This window comes from Dasypus novemcinctus, chromosome 6 (genome assembly GCF_030445035.2).
Source record: "Dasypus novemcinctus isolate mDasNov1 chromosome 6, mDasNov1.1.hap2, whole genome shotgun sequence".
Taxonomy (NCBI): domain Eukaryota; kingdom Metazoa; phylum Chordata; class Mammalia; order Cingulata; family Dasypodidae; genus Dasypus; species Dasypus novemcinctus.
In genome coordinates this window covers 17,408,527-17,426,751 of record NC_080678.1, presented here as the reverse complement: position 1 = coordinate 17,426,751, position 18,225 = coordinate 17,408,527, and the positions used below count along the sequence as shown (strand labels likewise).

Sequence of the window (18,225 nt, the reverse complement as noted above, 5' to 3'; positions counted from 1 at the left end):
CTCATAAGTCTAGGAGGTCTGCCAACAGGTTGAGGATGGTGAGACAAACTCTTCTGCTTCTGGTTTTCTGTATTTCAAAGAGAGCTGGGGAATTTTATTGCTGTGTTTGTCAACAAAGCAATTGCACTCACGGGTGGGAAAGAATCGACTCTTCCACTCATTTGGCATGTAGCTATGTCGATGTACCTTGTCCTTTTATAGTGCCATCGTCCTGATTGGTAGTGTTGCTGGTTGTACTGGGTACTGATTTGATTCAAGGTACTTTGATCCAATTTACCAAACAGAGAGTTTAAGGGAAATAATTTAAGGCAGAGAAGCAACGGTTGATTTATTTGGCAGCATATTATGAGCCCATTTGGCCAGCATTACTTGACCTTCTTTAAACTAAGTTTCTTCATCAGCAAATTAACCTCCTTGGGTTGTGGTGGAGTCTGAGGGAAACAATGTGTAAGTGTGTAATTCAATGTCTGGAATGTGGGAGATGTCCCGTAACTGTTAGATTCTCCTTTAGGAGGAGAGATAGTGATATGCAACATTTAGGTAGGAGGAAAATTCTGGAGTGATCCTGTTCAGTTCCTTAATGAGGAAAAATGAGGAACAGAGACAGATTAAATGACTTATCCAAAGTCATGGAGCTGATTTAGCAGGGAAGCGAAGAATGAATGCAGGCATCCTGGTGTTGGCAACTCCTTCCCTCTTCGTTTGTTTCCATTGCCAACAGGAATCCACAAGCAGCCAGTCCCGAGGTGACTGGAGACCCAAGACAGGAGGGAATGGAGAAGTCGATTTGGAAAGGCCCAGAAGTCAGGGGCTGGTGGAGCCCTGGGGGGAAGTAGGGTCCCCACTGTAGAAGAGTCCAGTTTCCAGGATGGCCTCGTGGGGCTAGATCATTTATGAAGGACCTGGAGGGAGGGAAGAGGAGCTTGAGAAAGAGAAAGGCAGGGAGCAGAGTCCAAGAACAGGAGGGCAGTGTCCCCGGAGCCCAGGACCACCACCAGCCCCTCTCCAGCCAGGTCATAGTTGAGCAAGCGTTTTCATGTTTATGGTCTTATTTGAGCCTCAAAACAGTTCTGCCAGGTGGGTAGGATGTCAGTGCTTGCTGAGTGAGTGAGTGAATGAATGATGAGTGAAAGCCAATGTCATTGAGCCCACTTACTGTTATCTCCTTTATAATACTTCTACAGAGGAGGGAACTGAGGCACACAGAAGTGAAGTGGCTTGATCAAGGTCAAACCCAGAGAAGCAGATTTCAGAATCGGCCTTTTATTTAACTACCTTGCTGTACTGCTGGTGAATAAGTGAGTGAATTTCCGTTTTAGAGATAAAGTAGCAACATTGAAGGGTGGGTGACTTTCCTACAATTACATAGTGATGGAGTCAGGGCTAGTTAGATCTTTTGAATCTTAATCCAACTTGCTGGTAACAGCAGCCTGCCTCCCATATACCATCTGGGTCTGCCCTGGGATCCTCCTTCCCCCATCCCTGTGTGTCAGTTTGTCTTCTGCTCACCCACTGCCCCACTTCCACCTCAGGGTGCTCTTGCTGCACATGTACAAGAATGGGGCCAGTGGAAACAGCCCACGGTCAGGGTCAGAAGATCTGAGTTTGAGTTCCAGGTTTGCTTCTTATTAGCTGAGTGGCCTTGGGCAGGTCACAGAGCCTCTCTGGGCTTCGGTTTCTCTTGCTGGAAAATGGGGACCGCAATGCCCACTTTTCAGTTGTGAGGAACGATTGAGATAAGGAGTGATATGTGCCCAGCAGGTTCCTAGCAGTTAGAAAATGCCCTGTGAATGCTCAGACCCTACACCCCTCCCTCCTCCTCCTCCCAGACACCTCTGGACATGACATCTCATTTAATGCATGAGTAGGAGCAGTTTCGGCAGACTATGATACATCAAACCTCGTTCTTGGTAAGTGCCATGGGATTTGGGTTATCCCACCAGTGGAGACAGACGAGGAAGGGGGCAAGGTCTGCAAATTCATCTTTCAGTGGGGATGTGGTGATGATGGTGGCAGAGGATGGTTAAGCAAACGACTGCCACGGACCACTCTTCAAACGAACACCCAGCAAAGGCCAAGCCCTCTAGGAAGAGAGAGATGCACTTCTCCACAGGAGGAGCTGGCTTCAAAGAGAGGGTCCCAGGGATCCGGGGCGGGAGGAGCTGTTAAATGTCCTCTACCCCCAGGTCCACCAGCAGCCAGGCTGGAGCAGGGAGAGGGGAGAACAAATCTGGATTGTGGGGCTCACAACAGAAATAGGTGCTGCAGGCTGGGCAGGGAGGGCATGGGGTGAGCGTGTGCCCTGTCCAGAGGGAGCCGCCATTCCCAGCTCCTGCGACTGGGGGAGTGCAGGCCCCAGGTTGCCAGACCAGATTCTTTAGCAGGAGCCAGAAATTCAGATTTTGATGTAAGAGTTCCTGGTTTTTAAATACTGGCCATGAACCATGCATTTTTTAAAACACTGAGCAGCCCAAATCAAACACACGAGCAGGCTGCGTTCAGTCCACAGGCTGCCAGCCTCTGATTTAAGGTTCCACGTGGCAGAGGACTGCGTCTTTATTCACACAGCTGCCATGTACTTGTTTGTGCAGTCATTCATTCAGCAAATACTTATTGAGCACCTACTGCATGCCAGGCACTGTTCTAAGTGCTGGGGCTACAGCTCTGACCAAAGGCAGACGTGAATCCCTGCCCTCTTGGAGGTTTGCTGTGGTCTTTACATCCTGCCTCGTGACACTTTGTGCAGCCACGATGATGACTGATTATTCATGATCCTCTCCTTAGGAACCTTCCAAGTGAGCATCTCGATCCCTACCATAGAGCCCAGGTGAACCAACAGGCAGGAGCTACTTGGTCCTTGACCCTGGAGCTGGCTGCTGCTGCAGCTGCAGATCCCAAACGGGGATTCCAGCTGTCCCAGCCCTAGCCCAGGCCTGCAGTCCTGGGTTTCCTTTGATTTTGCACTGAGGAGTTCAGGGTTTGCACTAGATGGCCGTGAAAACCTGCAGTGATACTCACTGTCAGCACAACTGTGGAGGTAAAAGTGAGGGTCCCTTAAAAGCCATAGGCCTGGCCATTCTGCAGGGTGGGGTGAGCATCTGCCTTCTCCCCACCTCTGCCTCCAGCTGGTGCTGCGGGAAGCTCTATCCCAGCATCTTATCTCACAGGCACCTGCTCACCACCTGTCCTGGGCCTCTGCCATCAGGCTCTCATCCAATCCCAGACCGTGCCCAGCCCTTGTCCTTCTGACCTGTGGCCGTCCAACCTCACGCATCCAGCTGTTCTCCCCGACCAGCCCAATCGAAGACCGTTCCAGGAGGAAATGACCTTCTCACTCAGCTGTGGGGTGAATGGTCTCCCCAAAAAGAGATGTTGAAGGCCTAAGCCCCGTTCCGGGGACTGTGACCTGATTTGGACAGAGGTCATTGCAGGTGGAAATTAGTTAAGTTAAAATGAGGCCTTGCTGGGGTAGGGTGGCCTTAACCCGTGATGGCCAGTGTCCTAAGAAGGGGAGCAGAGATGCAGAAGGGAGGACAGCTCCTCGTGAACGTCGAAGCAAGAGCGACGTCCAAGGGGAGGCAGAGGCAGAGAGCGGAGTGATGCTGCCACATGCCAGCAACGCCAAGGGCTGTTGGCAAGCACCGGAAGCTGTGAGAGGCCAGGAAGGCTTCCCTCCTGCGCAGCTCAGCGGCCGCGCAGCCCTTGGTTTCACCTTGATTCTCCCTGATGCTTTGCCTTTGGAACTTAGAGCCTCCCAAATGGTGAGAGAATAAATTCCTGTGGTTTTAAGCCACCTGGTTTGTGGCAGTTGGTTATGGGTATTTGTGTCTAGGAAACTAAGACCTTCTCCAGAGGGGAGAAGTAGATTGTGGAGAGAAGGGCCAGGGGCTTTGGGTCAGGACGCCCTGGCTCCTGCCAAGGACTCGGGTGCACTGTGGAGGTGGGTGAGAAAGCCCCGAGGGCACCCTCTGCTGCCACTAACAGATACAGAGTCATTCAGATGAGTTGTAAGGGAGGAAATCCCAAAGGCGCTTCGCAGGCCTCTGTTTAGGAGCGAGTGCTCTCTGGCTGGTGTATTTTTTTTTTTAAAGATTTATTTTTATTTATTTCTCTCCCCTTCCCCCGCCCCCCCCCCCCAGTTGTCTGTTCTCTGTGTCCATTCACTGTGTGCTCTTCTGTGTCTGCTTATATTCTTGTCAGCGGCACTGGGAACCTGTGTTTCTTTCTGTTGCGTCATCTTGCTGTGTCAGCTCTCCTTGTGTGTGGCGCCATTACTGGGCAGGCTGCACTTTCTTTCGCACTGGGTGGCTCTCCTTACGGGGTGCGCTCCTTGCGTGTGGGGCTCCCCTATGCGGGGGACACCCCTGCGTGCCACGGCACTCCTAGTAGGCATCAGCACTGTGCGTGGGTGGCTGGTGTATTTTAATTCAAATTACAGCTCAGAAGTCCCTCCAGACTAAGCTGTATCTTCACTGGCATTTGCTTCAAGGGTTGAAAGGCATTCTCTTCTGTCCTCGTGCCCCAGATCTCTGTTCAGTGGCGTGTCCTGGGATTTGGCTGTGGCCTGGCCTAGGGGTGAGTAGGTGGAATGTTCCAGAGTGTTTTAGTTTCTGGGCTCATTCCCAAAGATTCCTGTTTATCCAAGGATGAAGAGCTCACTGGGCACTTCAGAGTCCAAGATTAATTGGACATTGAGGCCTCTTGGCAAGGAAGTATGTGCTTCCCCCCAGTCCATCTCTTACTTGTCTATTCTTTGGAGACGTCTTGGTTTGCGTGTGGCTTACAGCCAAGTGTCCCTGCCCTGTTTGGGAAATTTTCTTGGCTCTGAGGGGGATTCAGTGTGGAGGGCTCTGTGCGGCTGGCCTGCTGGGAAAGGGTTCTGGCTTTGGGGGCCCCTGGGGCACAGGTTCCACAGGTCTCCTGAACCTTAAATCACTTGGCTCGGCCCTGAGTCACCTGCCACTGTGAGGTCACTTTCATGGGCCCCTCTTCACCACCGTTATTAGGCAGCTGTTTTCTAAGCTGCATCTAAAGCCAGGAGAGAGCTCCTCAGTGCCCCTGATTTTGGAGAGCCTTGAACCTGAGGATTTCCAGGCATGTCCAGTTGTACAGGCTTCTAGAGGTGACTCATTTTTTTTTTTTTAGGTGGTACCAGAGATTGAACCCAGGACCTTAGGACATGGGAAGCAGGTGCTCAACTACGGAGCTACATCCACTCCCCAATGAGAGTTGGTTTTATTGTTCATGTTTAGGAGATACTGGGGTTCAAAACCAAGACCTCGTAACATGGGAGGCAGGCACTCAAGCACTGAGCTACATCCACTTCCTGGCAACTCACTTTGTGAGTGACCCAGAGTCTTCCCACTTTCTTTTCTTCTATTCCTGATTTTCTTTCCCTATATCCTTTCTTCTTTCTGGTTTTGTTCTTCTTGTCACTCTTAATAGCTTTTCATTTATTTATTTTTCAATCCAGAATCCAGTTACAGCACATCCAGTGCATTCAGTTGTTGGGTCCCTTCAGACTCTTACTATCTGGAGAAGCCCGCCTCTTTTCTCCTGGACTTGTCTGTTTCCTTGGGGGTTTCCGCCTCGTTCTGCTGCCTGGTCTTTGCTGTTAGCTGAAAGTTGACTCCTAAGGCTTGAGGAGATCCAGGCTTTGCAGGGGCTGCTGCTATGGCCCCAGGCAGCTCTGCTCAGGGGCTCGGGAGGGTCTGGCCCCAGGATTGGTGATCGCAGGAAGGAAGTGCGGGCTAGTGGCAGATTTCTAAAAGCTGAAGAAGAGTTGCTCTGAGCAGGTAAATAGGTGGAGTTGGGGGTAGCTTTGTGTCACCCATGAAACCTGTTCCTGCCCCTCTGGGTGGCAGCCTTTGTGCTTTTTGGCCCTCGGCGCTGGATGGGCCAGAGGCATCGCAGGTGTGGCCCACACCTGCCCGCCCAGCCCCGCCCCTGCCCCACCCTGCCCCAGCGTGACTAGGAAGGGGGCAGAGCTGGGAGTAGGACAGCAGCGTTTTGGAGCACTCCTGGGAGCAGGTGCTGCGGGACCCGCTTCCCACCTAGCAGCCATTTACCGTTCATGCCTACCTTCGGAAGTGAGCGCTGCCGCCAGCCTCATCTCACAGAAGGGGAGCAAGGTCTAGAGAGGGGAAAGACCTGGCCCCACGTCGCACGGCTGGACAGGGGCACGTCGGAAACCCAGCCCAAGCCACTGCCTCCCGGGGCTGTGCCCACAGTTGAAACGAGCATGACATTTGGAGTAGGGGTGTTGTGGAAGCAGAGATTCATTGATCGTGTATTAAAGGCCAGAACTCAGGAATATTCTTGAGAAGGGAAACTTTATTAACGACCAGATGGGCTCAGGGACTCCTGTCCAAAAAGCCAAACCCTGAATAGGATTTCTGGGTCCCTTTTATACAGAGGATGTAGGTGCTTTTATGAAAAAGGGACCTTTCTGTGTTAGTTTCTTAGAGTTTTAAGTGTTTTTTTGAGTACCAGATAGGTCTTGAATTAACATATCAACCGCATTCCAGGTAAGCTTGAATTAACATAACCCCCACATACCAGGTAAACTTGAATTAACGTATCACCCACATTTTGTCTGGATGTAACTTTGACTACGCATTCAGTCTACATCCTTTCTGACTATTTAAAGCCAATAGGGCCTATGTTATTTAATTGGCTTTCTAGAAACTAGGCACACTTGGATGCAGAATTAGATGATTTTGAATTCATGCACAGGCTATATTAAGGGGACAAGGATTTGGATCCTGGCTGTGCCCCAGAGAGACACTAACACTTGCTAATCTCAGTCATTTCACCTATTTTGAGACTTACATGAGAAAGACTTTACTGCCAGGAGGAGGGTGGTGACACCATAAGTTTTGTCCTGTTTGGGCTCAGGCTGGCCTCCTGAATGGAACACTCCTCGTCTCTAAGTTGGGGGACAGGTTGTTTGAGTAAATTCCTGCAGCAGGGAACCCTGCTTTTCAGAAGGACAGGTCGGAGGGAGTTGGTGGGAGCACCTTGTTGGCGCCAGCCTGTTAGGGGTCTTCATTTCTCTCTCCAACTCCTTCCCTGTGCATTCTTTCTTACCTTCCCTCCTTCCCACCAAACGGTGAACCTTACAAGAATCTGACCATGGCTGTTCACGCCGAGTGAGAATCTTGATCAGCGTGCTGCCTCTCTCAAGAGTTGGGCTGCATCTCCACTTGTGGAAAAGCTTTGTCTCTTATTAGAGTAATTGCAGATCCCATTGAGCTGGTGGGGAGGCGGGTGTGTGTATGAAATCTGTGACCTCTTTAGAATTCCATTGCATGTGCTGGAGACACGTAAATGGTGAACGTTCTGGCACATGGACAGACACCCCAAGCCTTGTGGCCTTGGTGCCATGTCTCTGAAGTGGGCATAACAGTCATCCCTTGGTCATAGGGTTCTTTCAAGGACTCAATGCAGTAATGCTGCCAAGCACTCAGCTTGGTGTAAGATGGCTCCAGGCAGAATCACAGGGCATTACCTACCTTTGTCTTCACTGGGAGCCAACACCTCTGCTCAGGGTAGGGCCTGGAGGCAACTTGCTGGTTCATTGGCTCACGAGATAATTCCTCAATCTGTTGTCTCACTGGCCTCATCCCATCTCCTGTTTCCAGAACTAATGAAAAATCCGATAGGCCTCCTCCCTGCCAAGAAATGGAGCAGCCTGTTTGCTCTGCTGACCACCTCCGCTGCCCATTTGTGAGAGTGTTCCCTCCTGCAAAGGAGAGGCCGGCTAGAGAGGAAAAGTCAATAGTGCAATTAAGAAACAAGCCTTTCTTTTGGCTCTTGCCCAGAAAGTTTCTCTTTCTTGTGTCTCATTTTTTTCCTCCTTTAGGTTGCACAGTTCGACATTTTGGTCACTGACGATGGGAGGTTGTTGTTGGTACCCTTCTGTCTAATCCCACGTTCTGCCCCATCTCACTGCCCCCAGCTAGGCATAAGGAAGGTTGGGAATCCTTCTCAGCCCCAGTCGTTTTGTCATCCGCATCACTAATGTTCACATTTGCCACCTTTGATTGAGGCGTATGACGCCGGCATTGGGTCAAATCCTATTTATTCCTGCAAATATTTTCATTGGCCCTGGAAGGTATGGTCAGACTGTGGGTGAGGAAATAAAGTCTCAGGGAGCCTAAGTGACTTTTCTTTAGCCACCCAGCTGGCACATGCCAAGACAGGGGTCTGGACCAAGTCTAATGGTTGGATCAAGTTCATATATCAGTATAATCATGTGTTGGTTAGGGGAAAGGATTTAGGGGTCTGTGGCCTATTATGTAATTTTAGGGCCCCCTGAAGTGCTAACCATCCTGAAAAAGGCCTGTTATCAAGGAAACTGAGGCAAATCTATGGGATCTTCTAGAAGGTAATAGGGGCATTCCTGAGAATTTGACTTTGAGTCAGAAGAGGCACAGGGGGACAGTGGCATTACAGACGCTTGGTCTGGGACTTGCAGTTCCTGCTATGTGATGTCAGGGTCAGCCTCTCTTCTGGGTTCCCAACTTTAGGCTGAATCTGTTGCCATATTCAACACATGAACAGTGATAGATACAAACCCTGGAGCTTCATTGGAGGCCTGGGGTCCTGACAGGTGGCTCTGGGTTGGAGGCCACTTCACAGGTCTAACTACCGAGGTATCCCAGACCAGACCTCCTCAAAGCAGAGGGGATGGTGATTTTATGTCTAGGTGTTGTTCTGATGCCTGTAACTACAAACTGTGAATCTCACTTTCCAATCAGTTGTGCCGTAAGGGCCACTGGCTCTCTTGCCAAAGAATGGGAACCTTGCAGATTTTATTCTCCAGAGTTTGTAAGACAGTATCTGGGACATGATGGGCACTCAGGAAATATTTGTTGAATGAACAAACAATTGGCTTGATGTATATGAGTATGTATATGTCTGTGGTGTGAACATGTGTGTATTTGTGTGTGCATGAAATGTGTAGATTAGAACCCAGTCTAAGGAGAATTTAATCATCTATAATGTGCATGAATAAAAGGAAGAGAATTGCTTGGCATAAAGTTAGAATAACATCTCTGAATTTTCATAACGTGCATTTTCAAATTCTCCAAACTATATCACAGAGAACTAAGGAGAGAATGAGTAACACTGTCCCCACTTTGCTAAAGAGAAATGATGATATGGACAGATTAAGATAACTGTCAGTGCAGATAGCAAAGAAAGAGAAGCCTCGTGTCTTAGGTCATAATCAAACAGCAACTTCCCTGACTTTGCACAGTTATAAAGAAAATTAAGTATTCTAGGAAGTAACTCTATGTCTTACACAGGTAAAGCATTTTATTTTTAATTTTGCCACCCAATCCAGCGAAACAACAGTGCTGACAATAGTTAATACCTAGTGAATGCTTATAATGGGGGCAGCAGTCAGTTATTTTAAGGTTAGACTGGCACTGGCTGGTGAATCTGAGTTTATTGATAACAATGAGGAAGATGTTGCTTTCACACCTGTGCAATCTCATCACATAGCATTTTGTCTTCGAAATGATGAATAAATGACACCTTCTGATCTGTTAGATTTCCACACCTCTTTTTCACACAGTTCTCTTCCTTTCTGTTTATTTTTGGCCATCAAGCCTGATGTTTTAGGAGTCTACACGTAGGCATTTCGTGATATGAAGTGGCTATCTGGGGCAGTTAGCCAGGTAATCTGAGTACTAGGAGCCCTGAGTTATCTGGATACTGCACCAGCTCTCCTTTCTTTAAAAGGGGGCTCTGTAGGGATGGGAAGAATTCCATTTCTAGCCAGGACAGACTTGTTCCCCAGCTCCAGAGAAGGTGGGGCTCTGTGTTGACAAATCTGTCAGAACCTTTTAGGCATCGGCTGCTTTTTTCTGCGCTGTGTTTATTGGAAATAAAAGTGCAGTACACTCTTTACATACCTCCTAGTGGTCAGAGAGCTGCTACACTTTATTCAGCCTTTTCTTGAAAGCTTGAGGACATTGGCCATGATGCTGGTGGAATGTGTGGATGGTTCCAGGAGTCATTTCCACTGATGACCCCAGGTGCTGTGCTTTTGTATATGGTTTTGTTTCTGTTTTTCATACACATATATTTTTTAATTTTTTCTGTCTCCTCCTGTGTGACACTAGTGATGGCTACGATGATTTTCAGTGGCATCCAAAGTGAGTAGAGATTTCTAAGGCACTTCCACTGAGCTCATGGGAGGCTGTTTCCAGCCCGGGCAGACCTTCTCCTTGGAATACCCCTCGAATGTCTCCAGAGCTTTCCCTTCCACCATGGACCTGCCTTTGCCCCCGTTGCTTGTTAAGAGCTGGGTCCTCTGAGCAGCTGCCTTGCGGTCTGGGTATTTGAGGTCAATGCCTGAAGCTGAGTGCGGCGGGAGGAGGGACATCCATTTTCCTTAGTACTGCCGTTCCCAGAGGATATAATTTGCTTGATAGATGTGTTCTGGCCGCAGCTGCTTTGGGTGGTGGGGGGGGCGGGGATGTACAAAGCAGGCTGGGTGCGTGAGACTTCAGAGAAATTGCCATGGGGATGGCAAAGATGGCAAGGAAGGAAGGTGGGCAGAGGTGACCACGGTCCCCTGGCTCTGCGGCCTACTGTGTGCGGAAGAAATAGGGACCCAGGTTCTGGGGTTTTGGGGGGCGGGCCAGTGGCCATGATCATTGCCCTAGATGTGGGCCGGTGCATTTCCAAGGAGGGCTGCAGCCATAGCTCTCGTCACACATCCTATTCTGGACGGAGACTTGCCACCTCCCCTGAAACCCACCCCTACACCAGCCCCAGCACGAGGTGGAGTCTGACCCCCTCCCTGGAGTCTGGGCCGACCCATAACTCACTTGGAGCCAATAGAATATGGCAGAAATGACACCATGTGATTTGGAGACACAAATCTGCTGGTTCTCCTGGGACACCCGCGGCTGAAGCCAGCAGCTGTGAAGAAGTCTGACCACGCTGAGACGACCAGGCTGGCAGGGCCACCTGTGGGTGTGTGCCTTCAGACGACCAGCCCGTGCCTGCGTCTGGCTGCAGCAACCACGTGAGAGACTCTGAGAGAGAACTGCCTAGCTGAAACCTTCTCCATGTCCTGATCCCCATACCATAAGGAAAATAAAAGGTTGCTTTAAGCCAGAGTTTTGGGGTCATTTGTTATGCAGTAGTAGCTCCTGGAATGTTCTGGCAGCTTTGGTTATCACACATGCTTATGCAATTCTTTCCAACAAATCCATTTTACTTCATTTTGTTTTAAACATTTTGAATACACTTGTAGGCAGAGTGTAGGCTGTCAAAAAAATCAAACAAAACCTAAGCCCAGAGACTGGTGAAAGCCTGTAGGTGGAGACTAGGGGAAGATGATGATGGGAGCAAATGCTAGCAGCAGTACCCTGCTAGGTACTCCACCTGGATTCATTCATTTCCTTTTCACTCCCACTCCATTAAAGTGTGCCCATTTTTCAGATAAGGAAACTGAGGCTCAGCCATGTTAAGGGACTCACCAAGAACCACATGGCCAGGGCTGGGATCTGAATGCTGATGAGCCTGTGCCTGCGGCCTCTAGGAGAGTTGTCCATAAGGAGACTTAAATCAGTCTCCTCTCAGCAGGGACAAGGTTGTGGGCCCCTTAGGGACCCTTCTAGTTCAGTGCTGGCTCCTCAGCCCATCAGGATCTCCTGGGGGCAGGGAGGGGGCTAAAAGTCCACGTTGCCAGCTCCTTCCCCCGCCGAGCCTGTAGGTCTGGGGTGGCGCACTCTCTGGACAGTTCTGACCTATTTCCACTTGAAGCCTTTGATTGAGTCCAGCCTCCATGTTCTGGGGAGGACACTGGGCCTGTGGGGGATGGGGGTGGCAGAGAGCACCTTCGTGGTGGAGCTTGAGGCAGAGCGAAGGGCTTGCTCCTGCGTGCCTTGCTGAGGAGGGTGATGAGCAGAAGTCACTTCCAAACAAATGAAGGGCCTTGTGCATTTATGGTAAGAGCCGCCAGCAGCAGAGTTCCAGGGTCAGGGCTGCCCAGGAGTGGGCTGGGCCCCCTGGTGTTGGCACCGCCTGGGTCCGTCCAGTCATCCAGCTGATGCTGAGCGACACCCAGTGCCAGGCAGAGGTGCTGGGGACAGTGCTGATCCAAACAGCCGGGGGCACCACTTTCATCTTGAAATTATGTAACTACGTAGCAGGTTTTTAGGACTTAGGCCCTCATCACTAGAGGTGCATGAGAGAGGGAAGGTGGGAGGGAAAAAGTGGGAGGGGGGTGTGTGAAAAAGTCCAGAGACATCCAGGTTGAATTGTAGGTCTCCTTTAGACCTGGTGGGGTTGAGGTAAGGCTGACCAAATTGAGTTCTTCTGAAGCAGCTGTCCAAAGCCTCAGCGGGACAATAGTTGTGCCCTCACTTCCTGAGCTCCTGCAGGGGCTCATCCACCCTGCCGGGCTCTGAAGATACAGACCTGCCCCTGCTCACGGTGCGGCTGGACCACACCCAGGTCACAGTCGTTCCAAGTCCCAATCTAGGGTAGATGCCAAGGCTGTGAGACCTCCCAGTTCCGCCTGGGGGGTGGGGCGACTTTCCAGGTTTGCCCAAGGCTGAAGGGTGCCCTGGGATCGGAGACCTGCAGAGCAGTCTATGCATGGGAAAAAGGTCTGGGCAACTGGGACCATTGGTCACACCAGGCGGTTCCCTGGAGGAAGGAACTGCTCACTCCTCCTCCCTAGTGCTGCACATCTGGCTGATGGCACCGCCTTGGAAGTCCAAGCCGGTGCCTTGGACCCCACTTAGGCCACTCCCCCCTTCTCACCCACATGCTCTCCATCCTGGTCCTGGCTGTGTCCCTCCTGCCCTTCTCTGCTGCCATCTCTTGCCATAACTGTCTCCCAGTGTCCCTTCTCTGCTTTGCTGCTCCATGCCCTCCCCTCTCAGAGCCACCCCTCTGAATTTGAAATCCAGTCCCACACTTCTCTGCTGAATTCGGCGCTGACCCAGCCTCCCAGTTCCTCAGCCTGGCACTCAAAGCCCTGGACGATCTGGCCTCTTTTGCTCTCCCCAGCCCCATCTCAGGCCATTCCAGTCTGAGCTCAGCAGGTGGACACTTGGTCTGGAGGCTCGGGCAGTGGCCTGAGGGCTGAGATCCAACAGAGCAAACTGCATATCGCCTCTGCCTTTCCCTTCCAACACCCCATCCCCATTCTCATTCCCCAACCAAAGAGAACACAACATGGGGAGCCTGGCGAAGTGGGTTCTCAGGGCATGAGTGGGGTGGGGAGGGGCAAGAGCTGAGGAGGTGGGATGCTAGAAGTGCCTGGTTTCCAGCCCCAGAATGCACCCTGAGAAGCAACATCCTCGTTCCCCTTTGCCCTTCCTGCCTTCTTTCCTCTTTTCCTCATTTCCCTCTTGTCCCATCCTTCTGTGGGAACCTTTTCATCCTCACTCTGTTCCCTGGTGGTGGTGGGACGTGTGTCCGCAGGCTAGCAGAGGCCAGCTCTTTCTGCAGTGGTGCCATGCTCCCTCCCCCTGTCCCACTGCCTGCCCCTGTTCCAACTCAAGCCCATTTCCTGCTGGCCTGGCCCCGCCCCGCCCCAGTCTGAGCCACCATTCTGCTCTTCAGCTTCCAGCTCACTTTGGAGCCCCCCAATTCTTAGGTTCCTTGTGTCAGTTTCACAGCTATTCCCTGAACCCAGAAGTGGTCCCTGCTGGCAGAAGTCTACCACATCTCAGTCATTCTTCTGACCTTTTTCCAGTTTGAGAAAGGGACAACTTTGCAGGAGCGGACCTTCCTGGGATGTACAGACATAACCGAGTGCTTAGCCCTCATGCCTCTTTCTTTGTTTTGTTTCAGTTTTACCGAGTTTTTGGATCCATTCCAGAGAGTCATCCAGCCAGAAGAGATCTGGCTCTATAAAAATCCTTTGGTGCAGTCAGACAACATACCCACGCGCCTCATGTTTGTAAGTACCATGATTTCATGGTTGACTTGACCGCTCGCCCAAGTATGAACCAAATGGGTTCTCGTCTCTGCTTTTCTAAGCCCTGCTGAAGAAGGTGGGCAGCCTGAAGGAGAAGGTGAGCAGCCCATCGAATTAAAATTCTATTCCCAGTCATGAGGGGAGCTGCTTGGTCGTGTGAGAAATAGTTAATTGCTCAGTACTTTGGCGAAGAGAAGAAAACTACATACCCGGGCTATGATGAGTTGTTGCCAAAGAGTTTACAGAAAAGAGAGGCTATAAGCAGTGCCCAGATTTTCCTGTCCCCTTTCCTTTTAGGATAAACCTGGATTTTGCCAAACGAAGACACCATCCATAGCTCTGTTAACTGGTGGGAAATTTCTGGCTGCACCACTTGTGGAGGCCACCCTGTGACTTCCACTCTGGCGAATGCCTTGTGTCTCTCTGCTTTTAGAGTAAATGGGCAGCACCAGTAGCTAGTGCATGTATGGAGATGATATTGACCTCCTCCCCCAGCTGCGTGACAATTGCAATATTTCATTTCCTGGGTGCCAGATGTTTGGCCTAGTGCTTACGAAGATTATCTTGGTTAGTCCTGCCCACCCTCCCTGAGAGAGGTCATTATTGTCCCCATTTTGCAGGTGCAGCCCTGCATTCCAGAGACGAGGTAGCTTGCCTGCAGCCACGCAGCCTGTCCGGGGCAGAGCTGGGAACAAATCTAAGCAGCCGGCTCAGAGGCGGTGCTCCCAGCTATGAGGCTGCACTACACGTTGGGAGCAGTGTGTCAAGGACTCCTTGCTGATGCTAATTGACTCCTGGAGAATTGCCCTCAGACCTTACAGTAGCAGAGAAAAGCTTCAAGCTCTCCCTTGCTGGAGAACAATAATGTAACTTTTGGATGGGCAGCACCGTTAGCTAGAAGGTTAATCCTGTTTATGAGCCATTGTGTCTCCTACCTCTGGGAACTGCCAGTGACTGTTCCAGAAGCTTTCATTGAGCACATGAGGAATCTTTTTGAATTTTGAAAGAAATCCCTCTGGTTTTATGGGATGAAATCTTGTTAATGATCATCAGAAAGACCTGCGTGTCTACAAACTCCCTCAAATGCCCAGAACTCCATGTGAACATTAAAGTACAGTTTCAGTTGCTTTTTAATCGTTACCTTTCTGCAGGAGAAAAATGATTTTTGCCAATCTCAAGGGAATTGAAAAATTAGGGTGATTGTGAGAAGGGCATTACCTGACACCTGAGCATTAAAATCCGACTCTTTCCATTTTGCTCTATCTCAGATCATCTGTAGATCCAGAAAGAAAGGAACTCAGTGTGTGTCTCACCAGTTTACTCTAAAGGCTTGAGCAGGGGAAAGCTCCATTTACCACTAACCTCCATTCTTTAAAGACTTCACAGTTCATGTGCTGTAAGACACAATTTGAAGATAAATGTTCACATGAGATATTGTGAGAAATTTGTGGCTGTGTCCTAGACTTATAAACAATGGTGTTTTTTTTGACATCTAGAAACAAATGCCACAGATATTCTGACTATAGACACAAATAAGATGGAGCACATTTGCATGTTGGCATCAGTGGGAAAGAGGCTGTGTTTTCATTCTCAGAGAATAGACATGTATTTCAGCTACAGATACTGATTCATACCCACTAATCTCCTAATGAAATAAGTTCAACCTTTTATTTTGTTAATAGTAGTTGATGAATTTTCATTCCTTTGGTCCCAAGCTTTAGTGTGATTCCAGAATAGCATAAGGAAAAAAGTGGATACATTTCTAATACCTATAACATAAATATGAAAACTATTTTGTCACCACATTAATTAGATGTGTTCTTGTGGGTTTTACTAAGACTTCCAAGTGAACATGTCATTTGTCTGCTTTTGATCCTTTGGAACCTTTGATACTTTATAGAAGAATTTGTAATTAAGAGAACATATATTTTCACTGATATTTATAATAGCTTGATTTCCTTAAAGGACTCAAATTTCATGATTTAATTCATGAATGAGACCTTGGTGGTCTCTTTTATTTTTAATTGGAATGCTCTAACTTTCTAACCAAGGGGCTTTTTAAAGGCAGTTCGTGTTATCCCAGATGTTTCTTTATTGGGCAGTATGTGCCTCTGTTAGGTGTGTGTATGTTGCACATGTTGTATTTGTGTGTGTGTATTTGTATCTGTGTTAATGTTTCTTGTGTGTATATTGTGTGTTTTAGAGGAACCAATTGGTCAAATGTTAAAAGATTAATTAATAGGTGGTTAGGGGATTGGATTACGCCCCGAGTATGTGTGAATAACATCACCAGGGAGCCCCGGCAGGGTTTGAGGTGTCTGTGGCACCATTAGCCTGGGTGACTGTGCCACTGCCAACATGAAAGTGTGATTCTGAGAGTTCCTTTCACTCTGCGTTCCTGTGGAGAAGGAAAGGGTTGAGAATTCTTTTTGTATTTACTGAGCCTTGACTTAAAATTTCCTGGCTATTTTCGAGTAGTCAGCTGCCTCATGGAAGAATGTTCCCTTATTCAAAAGATGTCACTGCTCCTCCTGAGTGTTTTGGTATATCAGACCATCTTAAAAAAAAAAAAAATTCGGATTTAGAAGACACAATTGGCATTGGTTACTTATTTTAATGTATTCTTTGTTGTTGCCTTTGGTAACCATTTATTTGTACATGCAGGGTGCATTTCCAGTAAGCCTGCTATAAGGGAAAGTGGAACTGTAGGTGGTAAGAAGTCAAATCACACATGGGTGTGCCTCAGGGACCCTGTAGGCTCCTGGGGTGGGGAGGATAGTGCTTGAACACAAAGTGGATTCTGGAACGGGTCAGAGGAGAGGCTCAGGTAAACTTCCAGGGAGCTTCATCATCATCGTCATCATCACCACCACCACCACCATCATAGTAATCTTGATAGTCATCACCAGCATGTTAGTAATCATTGTCGTCATCTTTGTCATCATCACCGCTATCATAATACTCATCATCATCACCATCATCATCGTTTTTGTGACCATCACCATTGTGATAGTAGCAACTCAGCAACCACAGCAGCATTCCTTGGGTGCAGGATCTGTGCTATCACTTCACATGCAGCATCTCAGTTACTCATCCTGAAAGTCCTCCGAGGGCAGCAATCTCGTGCTCTCATCGTTTCAGTGGAGAAAACAAAACTGCAGTAAGATGAAACAACTTGCCTGGGCTGGACAAGTTGCTGGACGAGGAATTGTACCCTCACCTCAGAGTGCAGACTCTCCTTTATAACCATTCTGTTCTTGTGCCTCCTTGGGGTATAGTAGAGAGGAAGGGACAGGAGTGTAAAAGAGGGGAAAGCAAGGAAGATGTGGATCCCCTGAAGAGAAGTTTGGAGTATAGGTGGAGTGAAGGGGGCAGAGGGAGGCAATGACAAAATTAGACTGTGGACAGCTTCAGATGAGTTCATTATTACCTAATTTAACTGTCATTTACGAATCACCTGCTATTAGCCAAGCATGGTGCCAGGAAATGGGGATATAAAGCTGAAAAAGACACAGTTTCTAGTCTAGTGGGGGGCACGGGCACGAAGGAGAGTAGGAAGTTCAGCATCAAAGAAAAGCCTTTGAAGAGCAGGTGAGGCTCAAGTGGGGACTTGGAGGAATAATTGTTGTTTGCCAATTTCTTTTCTTTGCATAAGAACACATCTGTGTGTGACCTGTCCTTTGCCCTCACCTCTTTTTCCTGCTGCCCCATGTCCAAAAGATTTATTCTCATGGACCTTTACTGATGTGGTGTTGATTTGATAGGAGGATTTCCTGTTCTGGAGTAGGATGCATCTGAGGAAGACAGAAATAAAGTCAGTTGTCAGGGGAGGCAGGAGAGAAGAGAGACAAAGTTGATAGTTTAATGTTTAGGTTCTTTTTAAAAGTCTTAGCTTTTTTCTTTGTGACGGGATGTAATTGCTTACCCAAAGCAGGGCCTTTTCCAGGCGTCTGCGTGTCCTGAAGGTGTCTTTATAATCACTTTGCTGCACACCTTTCTGTCAGATGGTGGATATTAAGGCTCTCTGGGCCCATTGTTTTGTCTGATGTGAATGAACCCCAGCGACAAATGTTTCTCTGCCTTACATCCTAACATTGGGGCTGCTCTGGGTTTGATCCCACTTAGTTTTTAAAAGCTTTTGGCATGGTCGTGCCCTTTCTCCTTCAAGCATGCAGCTCCTCACTTTGTCATTTTCCAGATGCCCCTCAGGCCTTCTGGGGCCTTGGACCAGCACCTATAGAATGACCCACTCTGGGTGTGGCAGTGCC

General features: G+C 49.0%; 1 protein-coding gene across 1 annotated transcript in view; it reads left to right on the top strand.

The window, feature by feature from the left end:
- Positions 1 to 18,225, top strand: part of PLPP4 (phospholipid phosphatase 4) — a 132,457-nt gene that overhangs the window by 32,067 nt on the left and 82,165 nt on the right. Inside the window, exon 2 of the mRNA XM_058299606.2 lies at positions 13,831 to 13,939. Within this exon, the coding sequence (XP_058155589.1) occupies positions 13,831 to 13,939 (109 nt within the window). The remainder of the gene's footprint in view (positions 1 to 13,830; positions 13,940 to 18,225) is intronic.